Source organism: Orycteropus afer, unplaced genomic scaffold, assembly GCF_000298275.1.
Source record: "Orycteropus afer afer isolate SDZICR_OR568_19922 unplaced genomic scaffold, OryAfe1.0 scaffold00020, whole genome shotgun sequence".
NCBI lineage: Eukaryota > Metazoa > Chordata > Mammalia > Tubulidentata > Orycteropodidae > Orycteropus > Orycteropus afer.
In genome coordinates, this window is record NW_006921607.1 from 8,486,372 (window position 1) to 8,512,105 (window position 25,734).

Sequence of the window (25,734 nt, forward strand, 5' to 3'; positions counted from 1 at the left end):
GTCACTGTGAGTTGGGACTGACTCAGTGGCAGTAAGTTGTTTTTATTTTGTTGTGCTTTAAGCTATATGCACTGTGTTCCCCTCAGCACACTAGGAGATAAGTCCTGTCATTTACTCCCATTTCACAGATGAAAAACTAAGGCCCAGAGAGGCTAGGGAATGTACCCCAAGTCACCCAGTATGAAAATAGTTTGGTCAGGCCTGAGATTCAGTCTGTCCCCAGGACACCCCTGTGTCTGCTACACAGTGGAGACATCCCCAGGTGAGTTTTGAAGTCAGAGTTCTGGTTTGAATTCGCCATTTGCCGCCTGTGTGAGGCTGTTTCCTCCATGATGAAGTCAGGGTAACGATGTTGATCCACTGCCATAACCAATGTAAAGTCTGGGGTGGCATATCACTGCCACTTTTCTCATGGTTGTCCCATGGGAGGGCCTGCCCAGGAGGCAGGGAGCCCCTTACTCGGCCCACACTATGCCTGGCCCAGCCCCCCTGCCATGAGCCCCAGTGTTCCCCAGAACTAGACCCTCCTTTCTCAAAATCTCAGGAAACTGGAGTCCTCAGTCTGCCTCCGGGCAGGGCTGTGGTTCACAGCGAGCCACAAATATTTACCTTGGAGACCACAGGCTGCCCACAGCCTTGGCCAAAAGGCAAAAAGTGGCCACCTGGGCTGGCACTCGCAGGATATAAGGCTGGACTTGCCGAGCCACTGCCCAGGAGAGGAGAGCAGAGGGGCAAGGACTCTCACATGTCCAGGTAAAAGTACAGAGAAGAGGCTGAAGGCCTCAGTTGCCAGGAAGTTTGTGACCTAGAGATATCTGCCAGGGTTAGGTCAGGAGGAAGAGGGAGGCTGGGACCCAGACTAAGGTCTAATCAGCTAGGACCCTCTGAGGGTCAGGACCTAGGGATAGAGAGGTACCCAGCTCCCTCACCCACTGACCAAAAAACAGTGATGAAGGGACCAGACTGGCTGTGTCTTTTCCTGACCTTGACCCCATGACATAGACCTGTTCTGCACACTGAGTACTCTGAGCCCAGCCTGTGCGGATGTGAGTGGGGCTGAGGGGAAGCATCAGAGACAGTCTCAGCCCCAAGCAACTCTCATTGTGGGCCATTGTACTCAAAGAAGACCAGGTACATGGTGGAGGGTAGTCAGGGAAGGCTTTCTAGAAGAGGAAATACTGTGAGTTAAGAAGCTGAATTTTGAAGCTCACTGGGCAAAGAAAAAGAGAGATATGACATGCAAGGGGACCAGCATAAGCAGCTTCTACCGTTGGAGTTCTGCCTGAATTCTCATTTCCCTCTTGCCACCAATCTTCCAGAGCTCTGGTAGTGTAGTCCCTAAGGCACTTAACTGCTAACCAGAAGGCTGGTGGTTCAAACCCACCAGCCATTCCTTGGAAGGAAGGTTGGGCAATCTACTTCCTTAGTGATACCACCTCAGAAACCCAAGGAGGGGTCACTATGAGTTGGGTCTGACTCGACGGCAAATAACAACAACAACCAAACTTCCTTTCTGGGCACTCAACAGCCCCAAGGCAACTTTTCTCCAAGTGTGGTCCAGGGTTCCTGCTGGAATCTGAAAGCTTTATAGAGAAGGTGGCACCTAGATACGGTTTTAAAGGATGGATAGGAGTTCAATGGGCACATAGGGAAGGGGGAAAGCATTCCAGGAAGCAAGAAGACCAAGGGAAAATTTGCAGACACAGGAGGCAACCAGGCATCCTCTGGGAATGGCAAGCACCTTGGAAAGGCTGGAGAGAGGGGAAAGCAAGAGGTGAGGTTGACTGCAGTTGAGTCATTTAAAAAAAAAAAAAAAAAAAAAAGCTCACTGCGTCAAGTTGATTCCAACTCATAGCGACCCCTCCTTGGGTTTCCAAGGCAGTATCACTATGGAAGTAGATTGCCCAGTCTTCCTTCTGAGGAGTGGCTGGTGGGTTTGAACCGCCAGCCTTCTGGTTAGCAGTCAAGTGCCTTAGGCAGTACGCCATGCCAGGATGATGAGGATTGTGTTTCATCCTGGGCACTCTTGGTGGGTTTCTTGTATGAGAATAGCTAATATTTTCTAAGTGCTTATCCTGTGACAGACACTGTGCTAAATGCTTTCCAGTTATTAACTCATTTAGTCAACTCTATTAAGTAGCTATCATGCCCATTTGTCAGATGAGAAAACTGAGGCACAGAAAGGTTAGTTGCTTGTCTAAGGCCACACACAACTAGCAAGGCAGCAGAGCCAGAACATAGACCCAGGCGGTGAGGTTCCAGAGCCCACACTCTTAACCACTACCCTAAACAGCCTCTCCTGGACCTTATGCCCCAGTTCACCAGGCATGATAGGCCTGTCCTTGCCCTCTCTGTCCAACCAACAGGATTCTCTGTACTCACCCCAGGTTCTGAGACCAGCCAGCTGCTGCTTACTGACTCCCAGGAAGATGGCCGGCCCATGGACCTTCACTCTCATCTGTGGTTTGCTGGTAACCACTTTGGTACAAGCTACTCTCAGTCCCCCTGCGGTTCTCAACCTAGGCCCAGAAGTCATCAAAGAAAGTAAGTCTTGACCACCCAGGTTTCATCACTATAAGGCAAAGGAGTAAGCAGAGTAGCCCTCCAAAGGAGGGAGGGAGTTCCCCATCACTGCAGGCATGCAAAACACAGCTCTGGGATGAGACTTGAGTGAATGAGCTATAAAGTTTGAGGTGTCTATGATCTCAAGAGTCCATGATTCTAAGAGTCTCATCTCCTTACATTCCATGATTCAGATCCATGGTTCAAAGGTGCCAAGAATCCCCAAGTCTATGTTTCTATGGCCTTCAGAAGGGGTGCATGGCCACTACCTGCAGTGATGTAACTACCTCTGCCACTGCCCTTGCCTGAAATCCCATTATCAGAGCACATCATCTGAGTTAGACCCCATGAGCAAAGACACTTGATTGGGGGTCTGGTGGCCTGGGTCCCCAGCACAGCTTAACCCTCTCCAGCTATGTGACTCTGTGCAAGCCCCTAAGCTTTGGTTTCCTCCTCTGGAGCAAGCAAGAGAGCCTACATCCAAGATGGTTGTGAGCACCCAATAAGATGGAAATTGTTAAGAGCTTTATAAGCTCAACACTTGGGCATCAACAACCTTCACACTACTGACATTTGGGATCAGCTAACTCTTTGTTATAGGGAGCTATTCTGTGCATTACAAGATACTTAGCAGCATTCCAGCCCCAAACGTGACAGCCAAAACTGTCTTCAAGACATGCCAAAGATCCTCTGGGGAAAGACTTGCCCCCAGTTGATAACTGCCGCTCTCAAGTGTTGTCCCTGGGAAGAGAGATTCTCAGTCAGCTCAGGAAGACAAAACCTCTGTATTTAATGGCCCTGAGCCAGGGCTGGTTGGGCAGGGGCTTAGATCCCCAAACTGAACAGGCAGCGAGCTCTAAGGGCTGCAGGAGGAGGGGTCTGTATCCACACTATGAAGTTCAACCAGAAGGATCTTGGAGATCAGCAACTATGGTTTCGATTCCCCAGCATCAGAATTAGAGTCAAGGACTTGAGTGCAAGTGGCTGGTTTTCAAGGCAATCCCAAGAAACACCTGCAGGAGTGTGGGGAGCAAGTTGGGGAAGGGAAGGCAACCATAAAGGGTGCATGACCAAGCCAATTTACCACCGTGAGGACCGGAGCTCAGTCCTGTGGGGTAACTGTATTAGTTAGGGCCAATCAGGAGACAGAAATCACACAGTACACTCAACAGGTAAAATTAATAGAAAGAATTGTTACCAGGGGTTGGAGTAATGGAAAATTGATTATGAGCAAAAAGAAAGAGAACACTAAAACATCCCTAGGGATGATGAGGAGAAACCCAAGGACAGAACAAACTTGGATGGGGAGAATCCTCTCCAAGGTTGGGGTTCAAGCCTCACTGGAGAGGTTGTGGTTGAAGCTTACTGGAGGGGGAAGTTGCCTGGTTGCCCCAGGCCAAAGCTAGTCCACAGTTGACAGGCTGAGGCTAGCAGGCAGAGACCTGCCTGCTGAGATGCCTACAAAATTCTCCGGAAGCCCTCCACAGAAGAAGGGGGTGGCTGTTGACCCAATGGCAAGCCATCCCAGGAGAATACCTGGAAGTGAGCTAGGGAGCTCAGAGAAATCACAAGCTGCCCTCAGGAGTACCCTGAACCTGCAGCCCAAAGCCATTGGGCACTGACACCATAGGAGACCAGCAAGAGGTACACACCTGGGCCAGGAAGGGTAACCCCTTTCTCCTCCAGTGTCCCTCCAGAGCTTCTTCTGATAGGGCTTAACATTGCACCAGCTGGCAGAGTAGAAATATTTATAGGGCTCATCTCCATTATCAGGAGCAGGCAAAAAGTAAGCGCATGGAATTGAGAAGCAATGACTTAATAATGAACACAGGGGCTCTGGAGGACAAAGGACACACACTTGGGTCATCTCACCTGAGGGCTGAAGGAACTGGTCATCAGTCACTGGCTAAGAGCTGCTTCTGGGGTCCCAGCTCTCTAGCACTCTGGTCTTCTCTGCACATAAGCCAAATGGGCTCTGGCTGCCAGAAAAAAAGTCCTCAGGCAGAGCATCTGGGATGTTCACAGTGAGTTGTTGTTGTTGTTATGTGCCGTCATAGCCACCCCTCCTTGGCTTGCCGAGGCAGTATCCCTATGGAAGTAGATTGCCCAATCTTCCTTCCGAGTTCACAGTGAGTAGTGATGAAGAAATGTTGTCAGAGCACACGTATTCCACCTCCACTGTCAGTCAGACACACTGAGTCTCAGATCACATGGCCAGTCTGGAGGGACTGATACCCAGGGCTCCTGGTTAACTGGCCCTTGGTCCTGCTTGCTCCTTTCTCTGCTCAGCACTGAGGCTCTTTGGAAAGAAGCCCTTAGGATGTGGATACTAGAGAATTGTTAACAATTGTGTTTTGGCAGCAAGATAACCCCAAACAGGGCCTTGTGGGGTCCCTGCCTCTTGGTTCTGAAAGTGTCGTCTACTTGCTGGTGGGAGGGATACAGGTCCAGATGTTGAATGTACTGTGTGATTTCCAGATGTACTTGCCAACCCTCCTAGTAGAGGCTGACAAGGCCCAGTGGTGTGAATGGCCCCACTTGTGCCCCAGCCTTATACCTATTTTGAAATGATCCATCTGGGCTACCATCCTCAAAGTCCCATCTACACAGTGCAGACGGTCAGGATGGACCCATCCACACTCTCACGTCATATCCAAACCAAACCAAAACCACTGCCATCGAGTCAATTCTGACTCACACTGATCCCCCCCCCCCATTGGGTTTCCAAAGCTGTAAGTATTTACTAAAATAGATTGCCTCATCTGCCTCCCACAGAGCAGCTGGTGGGTTTGAACTGCCAGCCTTCTGGTTAGCAGCCAAATGCCTTACCCACTGCACCACCAGAGCACTTTCCTTCTTCCACCTCAGAGTCCAAGTATCCTTAAGTTATGCCCCTCCCCAGCTTGCAGCCCCCACCAACTTATCCTTCTTGCCTCACCCATGGACCCTAATCCTGGGATCTGCCTCCAGAGCTGATCCAGGAGCTGAAGGACCATGATGCTATCAGCATCCTCCAGCAGCTGCCATTGTTCAATGCCTTGCTGAAGGAGCCAGCCGGGGGCATCCCTTTGCTAGGCAGCCTAGTGAACTCCATCCTGAGCTATATCATCTGGTAAGTGGAACAGGACAAACGTAGGAGCTGGCTCCTTCCCCCTATCTCTGCCCTGGACACACTTGACATGCTTAGTCAACAAACATCAATTTAGGTCACCTCTGGGCCCAATTATGGAGAACAAATCAAACTAAGATCCTCCTTTGAAAGCTCCTGGAGTAGTTAACAGTAAGCACAAGACAATGACACAGGAACTTTAATAGAGGTAGCCACAAAGGAAGGTCACCTGAGGAGGGAATGAGATGATTTTTCTCAGGGGCAAGAAGAAAATGGCATTCCAGGTGGAGGGGCCAGTCTGGACAAAGACACAGTGGCATACATGGTCAGTAGCAGTCAGTCCTTCAGAATGGCTGGAGCTGCCACCCAGAGTGAGGAGTAAGAGAAGGGGCTGGGTCAAAGAGTGTTAAAGCTCAGTCTAAGAAGCTGTAATTAATTGTCTAAGCGAGGGGGAATCGTCACAGTGATATGGGCAGAGGTGGAAGGGAAGGATGGGCCAAGACCACGCTGAGAAGTCAGTGGACAGGGCTTGGGGCCCAGCTGCTGGCCCGACACCTGGCAGAGGTGGAAAAGCTTTGGAGGATACAAGTTTGGGGACAATGCTCAGTTGAGCAAAAGACATGATTCTCATCTCTCCGGCATCCCACGTAGGCTGAAGGTCACCTCAGCCAGCATCCTCCAGCCACAAGTGCAACCCTCGGCCAGAGGCCAGGAGCTAGTGGTCAAGGTCCCCTTGGACATGGTGTCTGGATTCAATACGTGAGTGTCTCCTTGGTCTGCACAGTGGGCCTAGTGCAGTGCCCCCTGTCCTCCATACAGGTATCTGGGGAAAACTTGCAAACAGAGGGAAGAACCTTGCCATTTTCAAAGAATGGCAACAAAAGGAGAAGGGTGAGGGGAAGAGTAGTGGAGGGTGAGGTCAGCAGGCAGCCAGGGGCTGATCATGCAAGGCCTTATGGGTCGAGGTGAGGATTTGGGTTTTAGTGAGTAAGAGAGAAGGATGGAAGGTTCAGAGCAGAGAAGGGACATGACATGACTTAATATCTTTAAAGAATACCTCTGACTGCTGTGGAATCAAAAGTGGAGGCCAGGAGGTCAGTGAGAAACCACTACGATAATTCAAGAGGAGACAGTGATGGCTTGGACCAGGGTTGTGGGGTGGGGAAGTGGTAAGAAGTTGTTGGATTCTGGAGCTGTTTTGAAAGTAAGAAGAGACAACAGGCTTTCCTGGTATATTGATGGATGAGAGAGGAGTCAAGGGTGACTCCAAGCCTATTGCCTGGGCAATTGGAAGGACAAGGTGGCCAGGAACCAAGATAGAGAAGAAAGTTTGGGAAATCAGCCAGAGTTCAGTTTTGTACGTTAAATCTGAGAAGCCTGTAAGACATCTGAGTAAGGAGTAGGGTATAAGTTTGGAAGCTGTTGTCATAGGGACCGGATTTAAACCAGGAGGGGAATACAAAGCCCACGTCTGGGACATGCTGGGGAAAAGAAGTTGGGGAGATGAGGAGAAACCAAAAAAGGAGACTGAAGGGAAGCCAGGCAGATGGGAGGTGAGGCAGACAACAGATGGACAGCAGGTTTGCTCCAACCTCGGACTTGGAGGGTGTTCACAGGGTCTGATGCCTCCACCCCACAGTCCCCTGGTCAAGACCATCGTGAAGATACACATGGAGACTGAGGTCCAAGCTATCATCCAAGTGGAGAGCAGCAGGCAGGGTCCCACCCGCCTCATCCTCAGTGATTGCTTCAATAGCCAAGGAAGCCTGCGCATCAGCCTGCTGGACAAGTGAGTGCAGTCAGCCTCCCACTGGGCCCCAACCACACCTGAGAGAGAAGCCAGGGCGTGGTCTTTCCTCATGTCACAGATGGAGAACACTGAGGTCCAGAGAAAGAAAGGGACTTGTCCTCCGTGACTTTTGATCTGGGAATCTATGATGTCAAAGAGAGTTAAGACATTGAGGGTGGGAGCAATAATGGTGGGATTTCAGGCCTTGTGCCAGGAGGTGAGACAAACATTTGAAGGTGGAGATGGACTTCCTTCTAGGGCCCATCATACTACCCCAGGGACAGTCAGATGGAGCCATGGTGTGAAAACAAAAGCAGCCCCTTTGTTTACTAAATGATGCTGTGCCTCACACCTTCCTCATCTGTAAAATGGAGTTGATGATATCTTCCAAGCAGCAGGGAAAGGATTAGGCCATGCAATAACCATAAAGCACTCAGAATAGTGCATGGCACATAGTAGTTGCTCAAAAAACACTGTGTTTCCCTTCACTTCTCCTTAGCAGGAAAATGAGGAGACATGTCAAGCCTCATCACCCTAAAGTCCAGCACAAGTTTCAAGACAACCCCTCTCCCCAGACCCTGCTTCCAGAAAACTCTGCCACAGTGTCTCCACCTGACTCAGGGTCCACACCCAGCTCTGTCCCTAACAGGCGGTGTGGCCTCGGGCAGACTCCTTCCTCCACAGGACTCTAACTCCCCTTCTGGAAAATAGGGGAGGGGTTATCATCTCGGACCCTTCCTAATCTCTCTCTCCCTTCTCCTCTTGGAAAGGCTCTCCTTCCTGGTCAACTCCTTAGCCAACAAGGTCATAAGCTTCCTAGTGCCAGCCCTGCCAGAGTTGGTGAAAAGTCAGGTGAGTGGAACCAGGGCCTCTCTGGCCTATGAGGGTTATTCCCCCTGTGGGGTTGGAACAGAGCAGCAAGCTGGTGCTGAGGGACTTGAGGCTCCTTGGGCAGGAAACTTCTGGGGCTGGCTATTTCTTTCAGGCATGATGGCTGAGCAAAGAGCCATGGATGGGGCCACTGGCCCAGGCAGATTGTTAAGATCAAGGTAAGGGAACACCCAAAAGTCTGCCAGGTGAACTTACGCTGATAACCTGATGTGCTGGTCAATGTTCAACCACAAACTTTGGCAAGGATGAGGGGAGAGAGCCCTGATTTTGTAGCATTTGCTGATCTCTGTGGTGTACTCCAGCCATGGCTGATTTCATGCTGCAAATGTGTGGTCACAGACCACAGAATTGGGAAGAGTTGTGCTGTAGCCCACTATTGTACAGTATTTCCACCACACAGATACGATGAAGATAAATAACGTCAAGGGCCACAGATAGTAGTGAAGTAACTAAACACAGACTCACTGCCATGGAGTCGATTCCGACTCATAGTGACCCCTCCATTGGGTTTCCAAGGTAGATCTATGCAGAAGCAGACCGCCCTATCTTTTTCTGCGGAGCACCTGTTGGGTTCGAACCATTGACCTTTTGATTAGCAACCAAGTGCCTTAAGCGCTATACCACCAGAGCTCCTAGTAAAATAACTAAGAAGGAATAAATTTTGACTTTTCATCATCTTTGTTTTTAATACAATTTATTTAATTGTAAATTGATATAATTTAATTTTTCATAATGGCTAGATTTAGCACACAGATCAGAAATTACTGAAATTTTAACAATTGGTCCTTGCAAGTCCGTGCAAGTTGGTTCTAGCACACCTCTGTCTCAGACCAAACTGGCTGTGGTCTTCAGGGGCTCTGCCACCCAGCAGCTCCTGAAGGATTTGTTTTTCTGAGTCAGCAAACACACATCAGTCTTATGTTACACATCTCTCATATGTCACAAGTAAACTGAAATTTTACAAGTAGGGTTCATCCACTATGGCCATTGACTTCCACCTGATAATTTCAAGATGTGTTCCCAGCAATGAGCCACCTCTTCTGGAGTCAAAAAAAAAAAAACCTTGTCAAACAGTTGATTTTTTTTAACAGCAGATTCTTCAATAATAAAACTTTCTTTAACTGAAAAGATGTTGTGATGACCAAAACAACTTGGAAAACAAATACCTACAGTCTCACTACCTTAACACAACAAATATTTTCTATTTTGTTCATTGCCTTCCAATCTCCATCCACACTTGGTATACATACTATTTGATGTTCTTTAAATTATACCCATGTTTCTAAGCCATCGTATAAAATTCACAATTTTTGTAATAGTTGTACAACATTTACTACTTTACTAAACCATTCCAAAGGTACTCTGGTAGTGGTTAAGACATTTGGCTGCTAACCAAAAGGTCAAGGGTTCAGACCCACCAGCCACTCTGCTGGAAGAAAGATGAGGCAGTCTGCTTCCATAAAGATTTGCACCCTTGGAAATACTACTAGTCACTAAGAGTGGGAATCGACTTGATGGGGGTGCGTTTTTGAGTGAAAGCCGCTCCAGGGATGCCTTCTAGAAGAATCTGTAAATGAATAATTTTCTAAAATTTAGCTTTTCTTGGGTGAGATTTTTTTTTCTTTTGAGATTTTTTTTTTCTCCTTTAAGTGTGGGAATGTCTCAAAGTAGAGCTCAGCTATAAAATTTCCCCCAGCCTCCAGCAAAATCCTATTTTATCTGGCATCACACTTTAATAGCTAAACGTGTATTTTCCACTAGAAAGAAAGGGCAGTCACATAAGATTATAAAATGCTCTCTGCATAGTATCCGACACTAATGGTGAAACATTAAATACAGCAAATGACAGAGGAACTGGTAAGCCCACTGTCATATGGTTTTCCACCATGATTCACTGGATTTGATACAATGGTCATATGAATATTTTATCTGACATGAGGGAAAAAGGCATAGTACATTTGAAAGAAATGGCAAGAGTCCATTTAAGAAGTATCAAATAAGCCCTTCCAGGGTAAGTCTGTAGGAGCTCTGATGGCATAGTGTCTAAAGCATTTGACTGCTAACCAGAAGGCTAGAGGTTCAAACCCACCAGCCACTCCTCAGAAAGAAGACTGGGCAATCTACTTCTGTAGTGATACCACCTCGGAAACCCAAGGAGGGGTCACTAAGAGTTGGATCCAACTCAACGGCAGTGAGTTTGTTTTGGTTTTTGTTTAGGGTAAGTCTGTATAGGTCTCAACCCTAGCTTCACAGCAGAACCCCCTGAGAAGACTTTAGAAATACTGAGGTCTGGTTCCCACCCCAGAGGGACTGGTATAATTGATCTGGGATGAGGTCTTGGGCCCCAGAAGATCCTAGCTCCCCCTCAGGTCTAATGTGCAGCCAGGGTGGAGACCCACTGGTGGAAATAAAGGAAGGGAAACCAAGGGAGAACGTGCACGAGGAACAGATGGTCCCTTGGCAGTGCATGCTGGGAGTCTCTAGTCTGGGTTCTGGGTCAGCGAAGCAGCTGAGAACAGGGAACAGTTATGCATTGAAAAACAAAAATTTCTCAAAGTGCACTGTATCTTCTCGAGAGTAGTAAGGAATGGTCAATGAGAAGTTTCTTCCATTAGGGCAATTGTACCTAGGCAAAATGACCTTAAATGACCTTGGAGCGCTGCCCTGGCAAATGGGCTGCCTCAGAGCAGAGGAGAAAGCCTTTGGGTCCCACAAACCATGTGAGCCCATGAGTTGCGTTTTAACAGTGATGCCAGGATTAGGGTAGTCGAGATCCTCTCTGCCCCAGCACTACAGTTGATATCTAGGGTCAGAGGGTACTTTGTTGGGAGAGGCAGCTCTCCTGGGAATTGTGGAATATTTAGTAGCATCCCTGTTCTCTACCCACTAGATGCCACTAGCACAGCACGCCCCCCCCAAGTTGTGACAATTAAAATGTCTCCAAAAAAAATAACAAAACTCACTGCCATCGAATCAATTCCAACTCATAGAGACTCCCTTTGGGTTTCTAAGACAGTAGATCTTTATGGAAGATTGCCCTGTCTTCCTTCCACGGAGTGGCTGGTGGGTTTGAACCGCCAACCTTCTGGTTAGCAGTCGGATGCCTTACGCACTATGCCACCAGAGCTCCAGCAATAGCCAAATGTCCCCCCGGGATGGGGGGGGGGCAGGAATCTTCCTATGGGAAAGCCACTGGCAGCATTGGGACAAGAAGAAGCTCAGTGCACCCCCAGCCCCTCATTAAAAGCGCTCCTGCATCTGTGCTCTTGCAGCTGTGTCCCGTGATGGAGATGGCCTTCAAGGATATGTATGCCGACTTCCTGCACCTGGTGAAAGGTGGGTACACAGCTCTCTCTCCTGCTTCTTCCCTTTACAAATGAGCCAGATCGGGCCTGACCAGCAACCTGGGCCCAGCAACCGGTAGGATGAGCCACAGGTGATCCCCTGCCCAGGATGCGCAGAGAGGAATTCACCACACCTACAACTTCACAAGCACCCACTATACTCAAGCTTCTATGTGAGGCCAACAGGTGCAGCAGGAAGGTTTGGGCCCTGGAACCCCTGAAAAATTCAAATTCAGAGCCTACCTCTGCCACTGACTTGTTTCATCCCTTTGGCCAAGCCACTCTACCTTTTTTCAGCTTCAGTGTTCTCATTGAAAAAATAGGGGTTCTACATCCCCACCTCATAAGATTGTTACTGGGGATTAAAAGTTTACAGGAAAATTCCAGCCACACACCAGGTTCTCTGCCTGGCACAGAGACATGCTTACAGAAGTGTGCTGAATGGATGGATGGATGGATGGATGGATGAGAGATACAACAACCACTGTGTACTAGGGAAGGGGGACCAGGGCAGAGACAAGATCTGTGGCAAGCAAGGAGGTCGTTTCCCTTTCCCCAGAGAGTAGCAGAGATGGGAGGACAAGGGCTTCTGCAGAGTGGAGATTGGTGGGGGAGGAAAAGTCTACCATCTACTCTTTTGGAGGCTGAAAAGTATTGTTCAGGTTCAGAGACGGGATGAAACTAACCAAGGTTACTGGCGCTCAAACCCAGGTGGCTCCTCTGCTCTCCAGGGGCAGGAGGAAGTGTGCAGGGCCACGGGTCGATTGAGCCTGCTAGAGAAACGTTAGCCCAGGCCCTCACCTCCACCGTGACCAGCTTTTCCCAGCCCAGCAGCTGAGGAGATGAGACGTCACCGCCACCTGGGTGGCCAAGTGTGGAATCCCACTGCGAATAGATGTGATCCCGTGGTTGGATGGAAACCCAGACCCAGACCTACCGAGTGAGCAGGAGGTGCTGGTCAGTCTAGCAGAGGAGATGAAGAGTTACAAGCAATAGCTAAGTTTTGACCCAAATCAGGAGTTTGGCATGGGGCTGACCGGTGTTCAAATCTTCTCAGTGTATGACCTTGAACAAGCCATTCTATCTTTCTGAGCCTTGGTTTCTCCATCTGTAAAACAGGGTAAAAATAAGACCTGCCTCCTAGGACTATTATGAATATCAAATGAGCTAACACATGTAAAGTTTAGAACAGTGCCTAGCATTTAGTAGTAAGCGTATAAATATCAGTCACTGTCATCATTAGCCCATGGAAGGAAGACTGGGCCATCTACTTCCATAAAGATTTGCCACCTCGGAAACCCAAAGGGGATTGCTGTGAGTCGGAATCGACTCAGTGGCAGTGAGTTTGGTTTGGCTTTTTTATCATCATTATCATTGCCATGACCAACATCATCATGATTACTCCTGCTCCTCCCAGCATCCTTCCGCCCTGCCCGCACTGACCTCCATCCTCACAGAATTTTCTTCCTGTCTGACCAGAACCTGTTGCCCTCGGCTTTGACCACCTGGAGTTTGATCTTCTGTCTTCTGCCATCAAGAATAATGTCATCCAGCTCAACCTGAACGTGAGTGTCCCGGGCCTTCCCTGACCACCAAGGGTCAGATACCATGGGTATCAGGGGAGAAAACACCAGTTAGAGTTAGGATATGTAGTCCAGTTCAAAAAAGTCACAACAGGCTGAGCACACCCCACACAAACCATCTGAGGGAGAAAAACCAGCATAGCAGCCACACACAGACCTGTTCTCCAACCCTGACTTTACCAGGCAGGGCCAGGACTGTGTGCTCTGGGGCCCTTGACTTTTCTCACAGACAAACTCCTGCCAATCCCCAAATCTCTGGCAACCTTGAAAGAAAAGCCCTTGGCTGATTCCATGGTCAAAATACATCATTGAGAATTGCACAGCCTTGTTTGTCTCCCAGCTCCAGTACTCTCTGTCTGTGTGATCTTGGGTGAGTTCTTTCAGCTCTCTAATCCTTAGTTTCTTTGCCTGGAAAACATAGATAATAATAATCACTGAGGAGAGGGTGAAATGAGACTGCCTGGGAGGAAGTACCCAGAAAATGTTTAAAAAAAAAAAAAGAAGATAAATCACTGCTATCGAGTCAATTCCAACTCATAGCAGCCCCCATTGGGTTTCTGGGGAGGTAAATCTTTATGGAAGTCAATTGCTCCATCTTCCTTCCATGGAGTGGCTGGTGGGTTTGAACCACCAGCCTTCTGGCATTTGATTGTCTTCAGCATAGAGCCACCAGAGCTCCTTCAGAAAGTGCTGGTGTTCTATAAAATGTGCAGCTGCTTATCCACGCTGCACTGGACTCCTTGAGGGACCAGGCCGACCCAGGCCATGTGAACCTGCGACCCTAGCATTCGTGGCTCTCTTGGGAAATCAAAGCATCAAATATTTCCACCCATTTTATTGCAGTTTTGAATTGTCCATTCAGCCAAACGGTTTGAGGTATCTGGGAAGTTGAAGCATAAGCACAAGATGAGATGATCTGAGGGTTGTAGTTGAAGCACATATTGCCAGGCACCTGAGATAACACCACTTGTACCAAGACACTGAATTCCAGGCCAAGCTTACCTGCAACAAATGCAAAAAGAGATACAAGCTCAAAGGTGTCACGTCCTTCTAGGTTGTTATAGGGTATGCTGTGGAGTTAAAATTCCCAGTCAACAACTTGCTCTGTGTCTCCTTAGGCCAAGTTGTTGGACTCACAGGGAAAGGTGACCAACTGGTTCAATGACTCTATAGCATCCCAGACGGTGCCCACCCTGGACAGTGCTCCTTTCAGCTTCATTGTGAGGCACGATGTGGTGGATTCTGCAGTGGGGGTCTTGCTCCCTCCAGAGGAACTTGCGGTCCTATTGGACTACGTGGTAAGCCTCAGCATGGGACAGAGGATGGTGTCTGGGGTGTCTGCTACATCATGGGAACTTCCTGAATTAAAGAAGGTGCATGGACCCTAGGGTCCTGAGTAGGAATCCCTTGTCAGGCTCATTTAAATCCCTCCCATCATGGAGAGTTCACTCCCTAATCTAAAAGACCCAAGATCCTCCAAGGTTCACTACCCATCCTGTTCTGCCCTCTGAAACCTCATACATCTGCTTCCTCCACCAAATAACTGTCCTGTCAAGCCAAAGGGCGTCTTAGATACTTAGTCCAACCAAAAACCAAACCAACTGCCATTGAGTCAATTTCGAGTCATAGCAACCCTGTAAGACAGAGTAGAACTGCCCCCATAGGGTTTCCAAGGCTGTAAATCTTTATGGAAGCAGACTGCCCCATCTTTTTTCCCATGGAACAGTTGGTTCAAACCACTGGCCTTTTGGTTAGCAGCCAGAAGTGGTTTTAACCACTATACCACCAGCGCTCCATTGAGTAGTCCACTGAGTTGTCCAGAGATGACAAAAACATCTCAGATACTAGGCTGTCCAGGAATAGCAATTGTGGACTCTTCACTAGGGCCCATGGCAGACATCACTATTTGATCAGGGCCCTCCTTCCTATTGAGCCTGGATGTTGACTCCACCTTGGAATCCTTATCAACACAGCACAGCAGACAACCGTCACTAGTCAATTAGAATGTGCCTTCTCCTCCAGGGTGACTGATGAGGAAACTAAGGCCCAGAGGGGAAAGGTATTGGCCCAAAGTCATGGAAGAGTAGCAGGGATTCAGGTCAGCTGACAGGCAATAACCAAGGTCTTAAAATTTAGAATTCAGAGTAAAGGAGTAGGATGTTGAGAAAATAGGAGTGGTCACTAGTAACCACTTTCATAACTCCTAAGAATTGATATCACCTCTATATGTTCTCTGGGAGTAGGGAGCAGCCTACAAACCCACGACCACCACCAATCTGCAGGAAGAGTTCAGGTCAGTGAGGACCCCATACCCCACAACAGTTGACATAGTGGCTATATTTCTAATGACATGTATGTGGCCTGGACCACCCAGCCCGTCCAGCTTTTCTGAGGTTCTAGGAAAGCTTCACCCCAGCAGTGGAGTGTGGGAGGCATGTCTCCTCTTGCTCCTCCTACTGACCTCCTCTGACTTCCTCTCACCCTCAGCTTCCTGAGCTGGCCCGTCGGCTGAAGTCAAGCATCAAGGTGATCAGTGAAAAGGTCGGTCTATTTGCCATGTGCAGCTTGATGGGTGTTTGCTGGGGTCTGCCCTCGGGCCTCTGAGTGCCTTCTTCTTTGGGGAGAAGAATGTGTGTGGGACTTCACTCTCCTCCCAGCACCGTGAATTCAACAGAGCCAGTCCCTGTCCTCACAGAGATTTCAGTCTAGCAGGGTGACCTGAATCAAATACCTACATAGATAATACATCAGTTACAAGTGCAATGACGAAGGACAAGTTCTAGGGGGTCACAGAAACATTACTGGGAGATCAGGAGTGCTTCCCTGAAAGGAAGGGAATTCCAGGCAGAGAGAACAGCAAAACCAAAGGCTAGGAGGTGGGAAGAGGACAATGCATTCAAGGATCTTGAAGAAGGAAGGGTACTGTGGCTGGAGCACAGCGAGGAAGTAGGGAGGTGGGGAAGATGGCCAGGGCCAGGCCACATGGGGTCACATGGGGCCCATGGGCCATGGTGAGGTACTTGGGAGGCCACATGTGAGTCTGATGTCCTTCTAGGCTGCGGATCAAATGGGGCCCACACAGATTGTGAAGATCTTAACTCAAGATACCCCCAAGCTCCTTCTGAGTGAGGGCAACGCCAAGGTGGCCCAGCTGATCATGTTGGAGGTGTTTGCCACCAATGAAGTCCGCCGCCCCTTCTTCACCATAGGCATTGTGAGTGCAATTGTCTATGCCATGGGTAGCAGCCCAGGGAACCCTCCTGTTCACTGTTCCTGTTTACCCTTCCTGCGTTGCTAAATGTTTCCGTCACTCTTGTCACCTGGCAGGGATGGGGCAAGGGAAAAGAGCTCTGGACCAAGAGTAAGGAGCTCCGGGAATGCAACTCAAGCCCTACAAATGTATTACGGATCTTTGATCAGAAACTTGTTTCACATGCACAAAAGGAATTATATTAGCTCTTGTCACCAAAAAGTCTAAGATGACTTTTGCCTTCAGGAATAGCTGGATCCAGGTGCTCAAACAATCTTGTCTTTATTCTTCTCTCTTTCCATCTGGCAGCCTTCATCCTCAGGCTGGCTATCCCCTCATGGGCCCACAGAGTTGAGCTCACATTGAGATAAGAGGACTGTCCTTTGATACCCCCTTGCCAGTCCATCATTAGCCACCAATGGCTCCCCAGGACAAGGGGAGAACAGAACCTCCCACCAAGGCAGCTCTGTGTAAGCAAGGGAAGTTCTCCAGAGAAAGGAGAGAAGGGGCAGGTATGAACTATGAGCATTAACACTCACAGCAGCTGAGGGAAGGATGCCCTCCCTGGAAAGGGATTCTGAGTAGGGTCCCACCACCATCCACTATAGGAGGCAAAGAAGAGGAGCGAAGTGAGGCATGATTGGGATAATTTGGATAATTAAGGCCTTCCATGCTGAACCAAGGAGCTCTGGGGGCATAGTGGGTAAGGCATTTGGCTGCTAACCAGACGTTTGGTGCCTCATACCCACCAGCTGCTGCGTGGGAGAAAGATGAGGCAATTTACTCCTTGGAAACCCAATGGGGGTTGCAATGAGTCAGAATTGACTCAATAGTGGTGAGTTTTTGTTGTTGTTGTTGCTATTGTTTTGGTTTTGCTTATCCAAGGAATCTTAAGAGGGCTCTTAATAGGAGGCTAATGTTGACACTGTCCTTACTGCAGGGTTGTCTCGTACAGCTGTCCACCCAATGTTCACAAAGACTACAAGGTGAATGGTGCCCCCTGGAGATGCACAGTGTAGTGACCTGGCTTCCTGTACTGAAGGACACTGATCAACACACACACACATATACCCAGACCAGCATTGGGAATAGACTTCCCGGGCCAGCCTCACTCTCTGGTGGGATCCTCCCTGGTTAATGCCAGACACTCTTCAAAGGGTCATCCAAGCCCATGCCTGCAGAACGAGTTTGTTCTCCGGGTGGAGCTGACCTGGAGGTGGAGCCCACTACACTGCCCTCAGCATCACCCCAGTCCAGAGGTCAAATTGATACATATCCTGTATTTGAGACCTAGCTTCATTTCTGATCTTTCCAATAATAAGAAGAGTGGTTAACATTTACCACCAAAAAAAAAAAAAACTCACTGCCATCAAGTGGATTTGACTCATAGTGACCCCTCCTTGGGTTTCCAAGGTGGTATCTCTACAGAAGTCGATTGCCCAGTCTTCCTTCCAAGGAGCAGCTGGTGGATTTGAACTTCCAGCCTTCTGGTTAGCAGTCAATGCCTTAGGCACTAAGCCACCAGAGCTCCCAACATTTACCAGGTGGTTGCTTATCCTCTTTGACCCTCCGTTTCCTCACCTCTACAATGGTGTTATAAGAGGACCTACCTCATAAGGTTGTAAGGGTTGTAAGGGTTAAGAAGACAACTAAGAAAACTTACAACCTGGCCCAGCCACAGTGAGGACTCTGAGCATAGTAACATCATCACTGTCATCATCATCATTTGTTCCCCACAACAATCCTATGTGGAATCTGTTAAGGAAATAGTGAGCAAAGTTATTACCCCATTTAACAAGTGAGGAAAATGAGGCCCAGAGAGGCCCAACCCTTTCCCAAAGTCACAGAGCCAGGAACTAAGATTCAGACTGTGTCAATCTGACCCTAGAGGCTCCTTGGACAACCCCCAACCCCCACATTTCACACATCCTCTTAAAAGAAATGGGGCGTGGCTTTCTTTTCTTGCAGGAAGCTAGTTCAGAAGCCCAGTTTTTCACCAAAGATGACCGACTTATGCTCAACTTGAATGAAATCAGGTAAGCATGTGAAACACTGGGTAGATGCTAGTGACAAAAACGAGCCCTGCCCTGTGACCATCAGGGTTCTTTAAATGAGTCTCTCTGGGGTGAGTGTCAGGCGAAGGCTGCTCCAGGACTTGAAGGAAGCCTGCTTAGCCTAGATTCTCTGGCTACTGAGGACTGGATGTGGGCAAAGGGAGGAAAAGGGAAGAGGCCTGCCAGCAGGCACAGGGCAGGCTGCCCCTGACCACAGGAAGGGCCTGACCACAGGAAGGGCCTGCGCACACCATCCTCACTCTTGCCCACACCCCACGGCCTGGGCATCCCATTCAGAACACCTCCAAGACTGAACCCCACACTGGGCATCAGTAGCAGTGACAGCCACACCCAGACACTGCCTCCTTGAAGCCCAGCACTAAGTGCCTGCCTGTCCTCCCTCATCCCAGCACCTTCCCTGCTGCTGCAGACAGGAGGTCAGGGTGCACAATGGAGCCTCCTAGGACAAATCTGGAGCTCTGGAGCTCAAGTGCCTAAGGTACTTGACTGCTAACAAGAAGGCTGGCAGTTCAAACCCACCAGCCACTCTTCAGAAGGAAGATGGGGCAATCTATTTCCATAGTGATACTGTCTCAGAAACCCAAGGAGGGGTCACTATGAGTCGAGTCCGACTCGACAGCACATAACAACAACAACAGGAAAAGTCACAAGGTGTCTTGATCAGCTCATACACAATTTTTTTTTAATATATATTAGTTGCCACTTATGAAAACCATAATATCCAGCAACCTGGGCCTGCATTTCCACATAGCAACAAACATTAGGGTTGAGAATGAGATGTCCTCTTTAGAAGGGGCCTGGACCCCAATTCACTACAGCCGTCACTTCTGGGGGTGATTTTTCTGCTCTTAGGGGCCAGTTTGTTTTCTGCCTCCCCCCATTAGGATGTAAGCTCCACAGGACAAAGATTTGACTTGGTTCACTGTTATCTCTACAGAGCTGGCACTGTGCTTGGTACCTAATAAGTGCTCAATAAACATTTGTTGAATGAATGAATGAACGAGTAGGGTCCCAGGGGCCATTCTCACAAGCATCTCCTGTTGCAGTTCTGATCGGATCCAACTGATGAACTCGGGAATTGGCCTTTTCAACGTGAGTATTAACAGATTGTCCCCAGGGCCCTGGATAACCCAGAATGGTTTGTTTCAAAAAGAAACATGGCCCAGCATTTATCTCAAATGAGGTCCCCACAGACAGTCTGTGGTGGCCTCCGTGGCCACCACAAAGTTCTGGGATGAGATAAGCATCAGCTAAAGGCTGCACCAGGACTCTCAGGAAGGCTGTCTGGCCTCCAATCTCTGGCTGAATGTGGACAAAGGGAAGGAGAGTGTAGAGGCCTGGCAGTAGTCACAGACTTCCTGGCTCGGGCATTTACTGAGCACATACTATGTGTTGGACACAGCTGAGAACACATGCATACTCACACACACACACTCAGACATGCAAACACACACACTCACAGACACATACACAGACACACACTCACTTTCCTTCAGTGAAGTTTTGATCTCATTTTAGAAAACAAATCCCCTGATGGACAATCTCATTTTGCTCTTGTAGACCCACCTCAGTGCCTGGGCAGCCTCTTACCTGCTGGTCCTCAGTTTCCCCATCTGAGTCAGACTGACTCAAAGTTCTCAACCGGCCGAGCCCTGCCTTCTATTGTGTTTCCTTGGGTCCTCATGTTGTGTTGTGTTTTGTTTTGTTTTGTAAAATGTTTCGGCTAAGATTTTCACACAGGGAGGTTTCCACATGACAGTCAGGCTTTCTGGCTTCCCTTGAGAAGTCCAAAACTCGGACCACACAGGCCAGCATTCCCTCAGGGCAAATCAGTCTGGAACAGAGCCATGGAGCCCCCGAGGAGGGACCCATCCTCCACTGCACCCCGGTCCCATCACCTGCCAGCCACCAGGGGCAGCCCTCTGTGCCCCGCCCCTAGCCTGTCTGGCTTCCGGAGTCTGCGCCGCTCCAACAGGCAAGGGATCTGGGATCCTGGCATCTCCACCAGCTGTCCTCGCCATGGGCCTGGGCCACTCCTGTCCTAGGAAGGGTTGGGAGGACTTTGCATTCTCAGCCAGAGTGACGGTGTCACTACTCTCTCGCAGCCTGAGCTTCTCAAAGACATCGTCACTGAGATCCTGTTCTCCGTCCTGCTGCCCAACGAAAACGGTGCGTCACTTTGCCTGCCACGGCCCCCTTTATGTCTGTTCGGGTCTCCCTTTGGAATCCCTTTGATTCCTTTTCCATCCATCCTTCAGAGCCTGCTTCAAATTACGCCTCCTACAGAAAGCTTTTCCGAGCACCCAGCGGGAAACAACGCTCCTATCTCTCACCTCCCAGCCCTAGCAGTTCTTTCACTAGTCCAGAGACTGGGCACGCAGACGTGAGCCAGGCAAGGCCCAGCCTCACAGCCAAGGGACACAAGTGTAAACAGACAACCAGAGCTCACTCGAGCTGCCTCACACAGATCTGAGCTCAAGCCCTCGTCTCTCCCCTCTTGCTGGCTGGCTGGCCTTGGACAAGCTACTTAATTCCTCTGAGCTTCAATTTCCCCCATGTGTAAAATGGGAAAATAAGAGTACCTTCCCTCAAGGTGTAGATGAGATGAGGCTTGTCAGGTGGTGACTGGCACAGTCAGCATTTAACACTTCTCTACCATCACTGTTGGCATTGTTGTCTGTGCTACCAGTGGAGAAAGCCACAAGAGAAGGTGATACTGTGATTAAGCCCAAGGTGTATGTAGGGGCCGAGGGAAGAGTTAGGAACCCATTGCCAGCCCTGCCGTCTCCGCTTCTGTATTTTATTGGAGTGGGAAACCTCAAAGGAGAGAAACGTCTGCTGTGCACCATGGGAACCCCTGGTGGTTCTTAAACAGGAATGTGAGAGGATGCCAGGGCATACTTTGTAAGCAGCCAGAAGCTAGTGTCAGAGGCAAAGGGCAGGGAGATGAGGCTGTGTGGATGCTGGGAGCCTGGGGACCAGGCAGGCAGAGGCAACATTCCAAATCTGTGGCCAAGGTTACCTCAGTCCCACCCCAGGCCCTCCAGTCCCTGACTACGTTTGTTATTTCAGGCAAATTAAGATCCGGGGTCCCAATTACGATCGTGAAGGCCTTGGGATTTGAGGCAGCTACATGGTCTCTGACCAAGGTGAGTGGGCCATGCACTTAAATACACTGCCCTAGGGAAGGTACAGAGGAGTCCTGGTGGCACAGTGGTTAAGAGCTTGGCTGCCAACTGAGAAGTCAGCGGTTCAAACCCACCAGCTGCTCCGTGGAAGGAAGAAGTGGCATTCTGCTTCCGTAAAGATTCACAGCCTTAGAAGCTCTCTGGGGCAGTTCTACTCTGCCCTGTAGTCAAGTCAGAATCGACTTGATGGCAATAGGTTTGGGTTTTTTGGGGGTACAGCTGCTGGGAAGCAGGCCCATGCTCCACTCATGGGGGGTCGGGGCAAGTGTCTTCCCTTCTCCAGGTCTCACCTCCTCATCTGTAAAGTGCCCTGGAGGGTAAACTGTTCTGGCAGGCCTGGCCTGGGGTCAGCACATTTCCAGCTTTTTCCATCCTACCTACCATTCACTCATTCATTCTGTTTTTTAGTCATCCAATGAATAATTTGTGAGGGCCTACTATGTGCCAAGGAGCTCTAGAAGAGTAGTACCTAAGGCATTTGACTGCTAACCAGAAGAAAGCTGGTGGTTCAAACCCACCAACCACTCCTCATAAGGAAGATTGGGCAATCTACTTCTGTAGTGATACTGCCTCAGAAACCCCAGGGAGGTCACTATGAGTCACGTTTAAGAGTGCTTGAGACCGCAAAAGTGAACAAACAGAAAATATCCCCAGCCTGGTGTTACTACTGTTCAAACCCTGGGCCCACCTCTTCTGACCCTCCAAGAACTCTACGTGAGTGCGTTCAGGGTCATGATCTCCTCATGTGAGCAGTCACCTTGTCAAGGGCAAAGCCAGCGTAAATCTCAAGTCAGGTGGTAAAGACTCAGTTTGACTTCTCTCCTCCAATTGCAGGATGCCCTTGTGCTCACTCCAACCTCCTCATAGGACTCTGGGCTGCTGTCCTCTCCCTACTCCTGAAGACTTGGATGGTGGTCTTCCAGGTCAGGCTGTCCGGCTGGGAGTGGGGAAAAGGGCAGGTCATTGGCAAGTTCTGGCCCTCTCTGTAATAAACAAGCACTTCTCTGTGACTCTTGCCATGTGATTTATGTCCCAAGGTTATTTTGCTGCTGTTGGGCTTGGAGACAGGATGTTCAAGCCACATCTTGGCCATATCTACGCCACATCTGTATCATGCTCAGGCACATCTGAGCCAGTCTGGGCAATGACTGAGCTATAATGATGTGCCACATCTGGGCCACAAGTAGATGAGGTTCACGGTCTTTAGCTCCTCTCTGGGCTCCAGGAATAAGAAAGCTAATTCTTACTTCTTGCTTTTCATGACAGCATCAAGGCCACTTTGGTGGCAAATGCACATTTTGTTGAACTTGGAAGTGTCGTGGATCAAGGACTCTTTGAACAATGTGGTTCAAAGGCACAAGGATTAGACTTTGCGTTCTGGCCTAGCTGCCTACTATTTATATGACCCTGGGATGTGGCTTCCCCTCTCTGGGCCTCAGTTCCCTCCTCTGTAAAATGGGTAGAATCATAGTCCCACCTTGGAGACCATGGTGAGGATTCAATGAGAGAAAACAGATCCAGACACATGGAAGGAGCTTGAACAATGTCACCTGGGGTGATGACATCCTTACTGTTCTTACCTGGGCTCCAGGAAGTTACATCTTATCACTGAAGGCCCTTCCTGCTCTGACAGCAGTGACTGCCATTGTCTCCCTGGCCTCCCTGATGCCAGGAAGCTCAAGACAGACAATAGGGCCCCTGTTCTGCAGACTCTGGCCTGCCGGAGCACACAGAGCCCTTCACTTACACAATGGGCCTTGCAGGAAGGGATGTAGTGGGTGCTTCAGAAAGAGTCATTTCCCAACTTCAAGGCATAAACAGCAGGCCTGTTGGCCGGGTCACAGTAACAGCTCACAGCTTGGAAAGGCAGCCCAGGGAGGGGTTTCTCCTATGCCCAAGTCCTGGCCCAGGCCTTAGGCCCTCACACTGCATCTGGTAACACTGACTGAGCAACTACAGAGTGGCAGGCTCTGGGCTGAAGCTTCCCACACACACAGTCCAGACTCACAACCACACTGTGGTCTGAGAAGAGGGTACGAATTTGCTCCACACCTATCACATTTCTTTATTTTTCTAAGTCATGTTAAATCTGGGTTTCAGTTCCTACTCACCATGAAAGTGAAAAAAGAAATTCAATCTCCATCTTGTTTGGGGAAGGTCCCTTCTGGCTTCCTGCTGCTGTACAAGGATCTGTTGGGGAGGGGATGCTCCAAGGAAGCTGGCAGACAGGGCAGAGCCTCTGGTTTTTGGTATAACCCGGTCCCAATGAAGGGTCTCTGTTCCAGCCCACAGGATGCTGTCAGAGCAGCTGCATCACCCTGATCAAGCCGGGATACAGGGATCCTGCTCCAAAACACCCATGGCCACAGCTCCCAGGATTCTTACCACCCATGGCCTCGGGGGCTTCCTGGGAAGTGATAATAATAAATAACTATAGCCTAGCGTAGTGCCTAAAGCACTTGACTGCTAACTAGAACTGGTGGTTCAAACCCACTAGCCACTCCTTGGAAGGAAGGAAGGGTAATCTACTTCCGTAGTGATACCACCTCGGAAACCCAAGAAGGGGTCACTAGGAGTCGGGTCTGAATTGACAGCACATAACAACAACAAAAACAGCCTCCTCACCCCTTGGAGGGGCAACTCTGAATCCCATGTCCTCCCAGCAAGATAGGACGGACCCCTGTTGTCCACATACTCTTTCCTGGCTGCCTCCCCTTCCTTGTCTCACATCCCCACTCCTCTCCTGTATCTCCTGGGATGGGCTCCCAAATCAGCTACCTGCACTCAACCCATGATTTTGCATCTGCTTCCGGGGAACTTAAACCAAGACAAGCATTTGCTTAGGGCAGGTACCATTCAAAGAGTCATACAGTCCTTTGCTGGCTTAGCCTTCTCCACGGGTTGTGGCCCTGTGGCACTGCCAACCTCTCCCACTTGACAGATGAAGAAACTGCAGCTCTGCCAGCTCAATATGCCTGCCAAGCAGCCCTTGACCAGCAGCCTACCTTGCCTCCCCTCTACTCTCTGCTCCCACGTCACACCTCCTTGGGTCACCAGCTCCCAAACACAAGGAGAGGGGTTGACCTCTGTTGCCAACCTCCTTCCCATATGAGGTATCTGAGAACCTATAAGGTAAAACGCTGTCAGACCCAGACCTCCCAGACTCTACCACCTTCCTGGGCCAGGGGAGGGAAAACTGCTTCCCTTTGCAGCAGCAAAGAGAAAAATGACAACGTAGTATTTCAGTAAACTACCCAGCCTCACAGGAATTGCTGTTGCCTTCATCTTACAGAGAGAGATCAAGTAGCATGGCAGGCTGCTGAACTATGACACAGGTATATGCAGGGTTCAACCATGCCATAAGCTAGAGACCATTCCCAAAGCTGTTTCTTATATATGAGAAATAGACCACATACCCAAAGCAGCTGCTCAGTAGCTTCAGTAGATTCCATCATGGAGTTAATTACCAGTCTCACCATGAGAAATAACTACATTCAGCTCTCCAGCCACTCAACCAGGCCCAGCCAAGTTGACACACAAACTTAACCACCACAGACATTTACCTCTCTGTGTCCTTCCCAGAGCTTTGCTGTCATGGAGGAGACCCCCAGGCTATCTCTCATTTCTCAGCAGAGATGAGTCAACGAGGTAAACAGAGTCCATGGGCTCCAGTCAAACTGTCTGCTCCTAGAGCTCTGGTCATGTAGTGCCTAAGGCATTTGACTGCTAGCCAGAAGCTTGGTGGTTCAAACATACCAGCCGCTCCACTCCATAAAGATTTACTGCCTAAGAATCCCAGTGGGGGTTGCTATGAGTTAGAATCAACTAGATGACAGTGAATTTAAAAAAAAAAAAAAAATCCATTTAGAAGGAGCTCTCCTCGAGCAGTGGTTAAAGCATTGGGCTGCTAACCAAAAGGTCAATTGTTTGAACCCACTAGTCA

At 49.3% G+C, this 25,734-nt stretch overlaps 1 protein-coding gene across 1 annotated transcript; it reads left to right on the top strand.

The window, feature by feature from the left end:
* The first annotated feature begins 2,429 nt into the window (after positions 1 to 2,429).
* On the top strand, positions 2,430 to 22,658 carry BPIFB1 (BPI fold containing family B member 1). Its single transcript, XM_007934563.1, has 15 exons — positions 2,430 to 2,544; positions 5,533 to 5,674; positions 6,323 to 6,430; positions 7,311 to 7,460; positions 8,231 to 8,312; positions 11,624 to 11,687; positions 13,175 to 13,260; positions 14,397 to 14,576; positions 15,766 to 15,819; positions 16,334 to 16,492; positions 18,497 to 18,564; positions 19,650 to 19,695; positions 20,709 to 20,772; positions 21,676 to 21,752; positions 22,626 to 22,658. Exons 1-15 carry the CDS (start codon positions 2,430 to 2,432, stop codon positions 22,656 to 22,658), a joined length of 1,428 nt encoding a protein of 475 aa, XP_007932754.1.
* Positions 22,659 to 25,734: the final 3,076 nt, after the last annotated feature.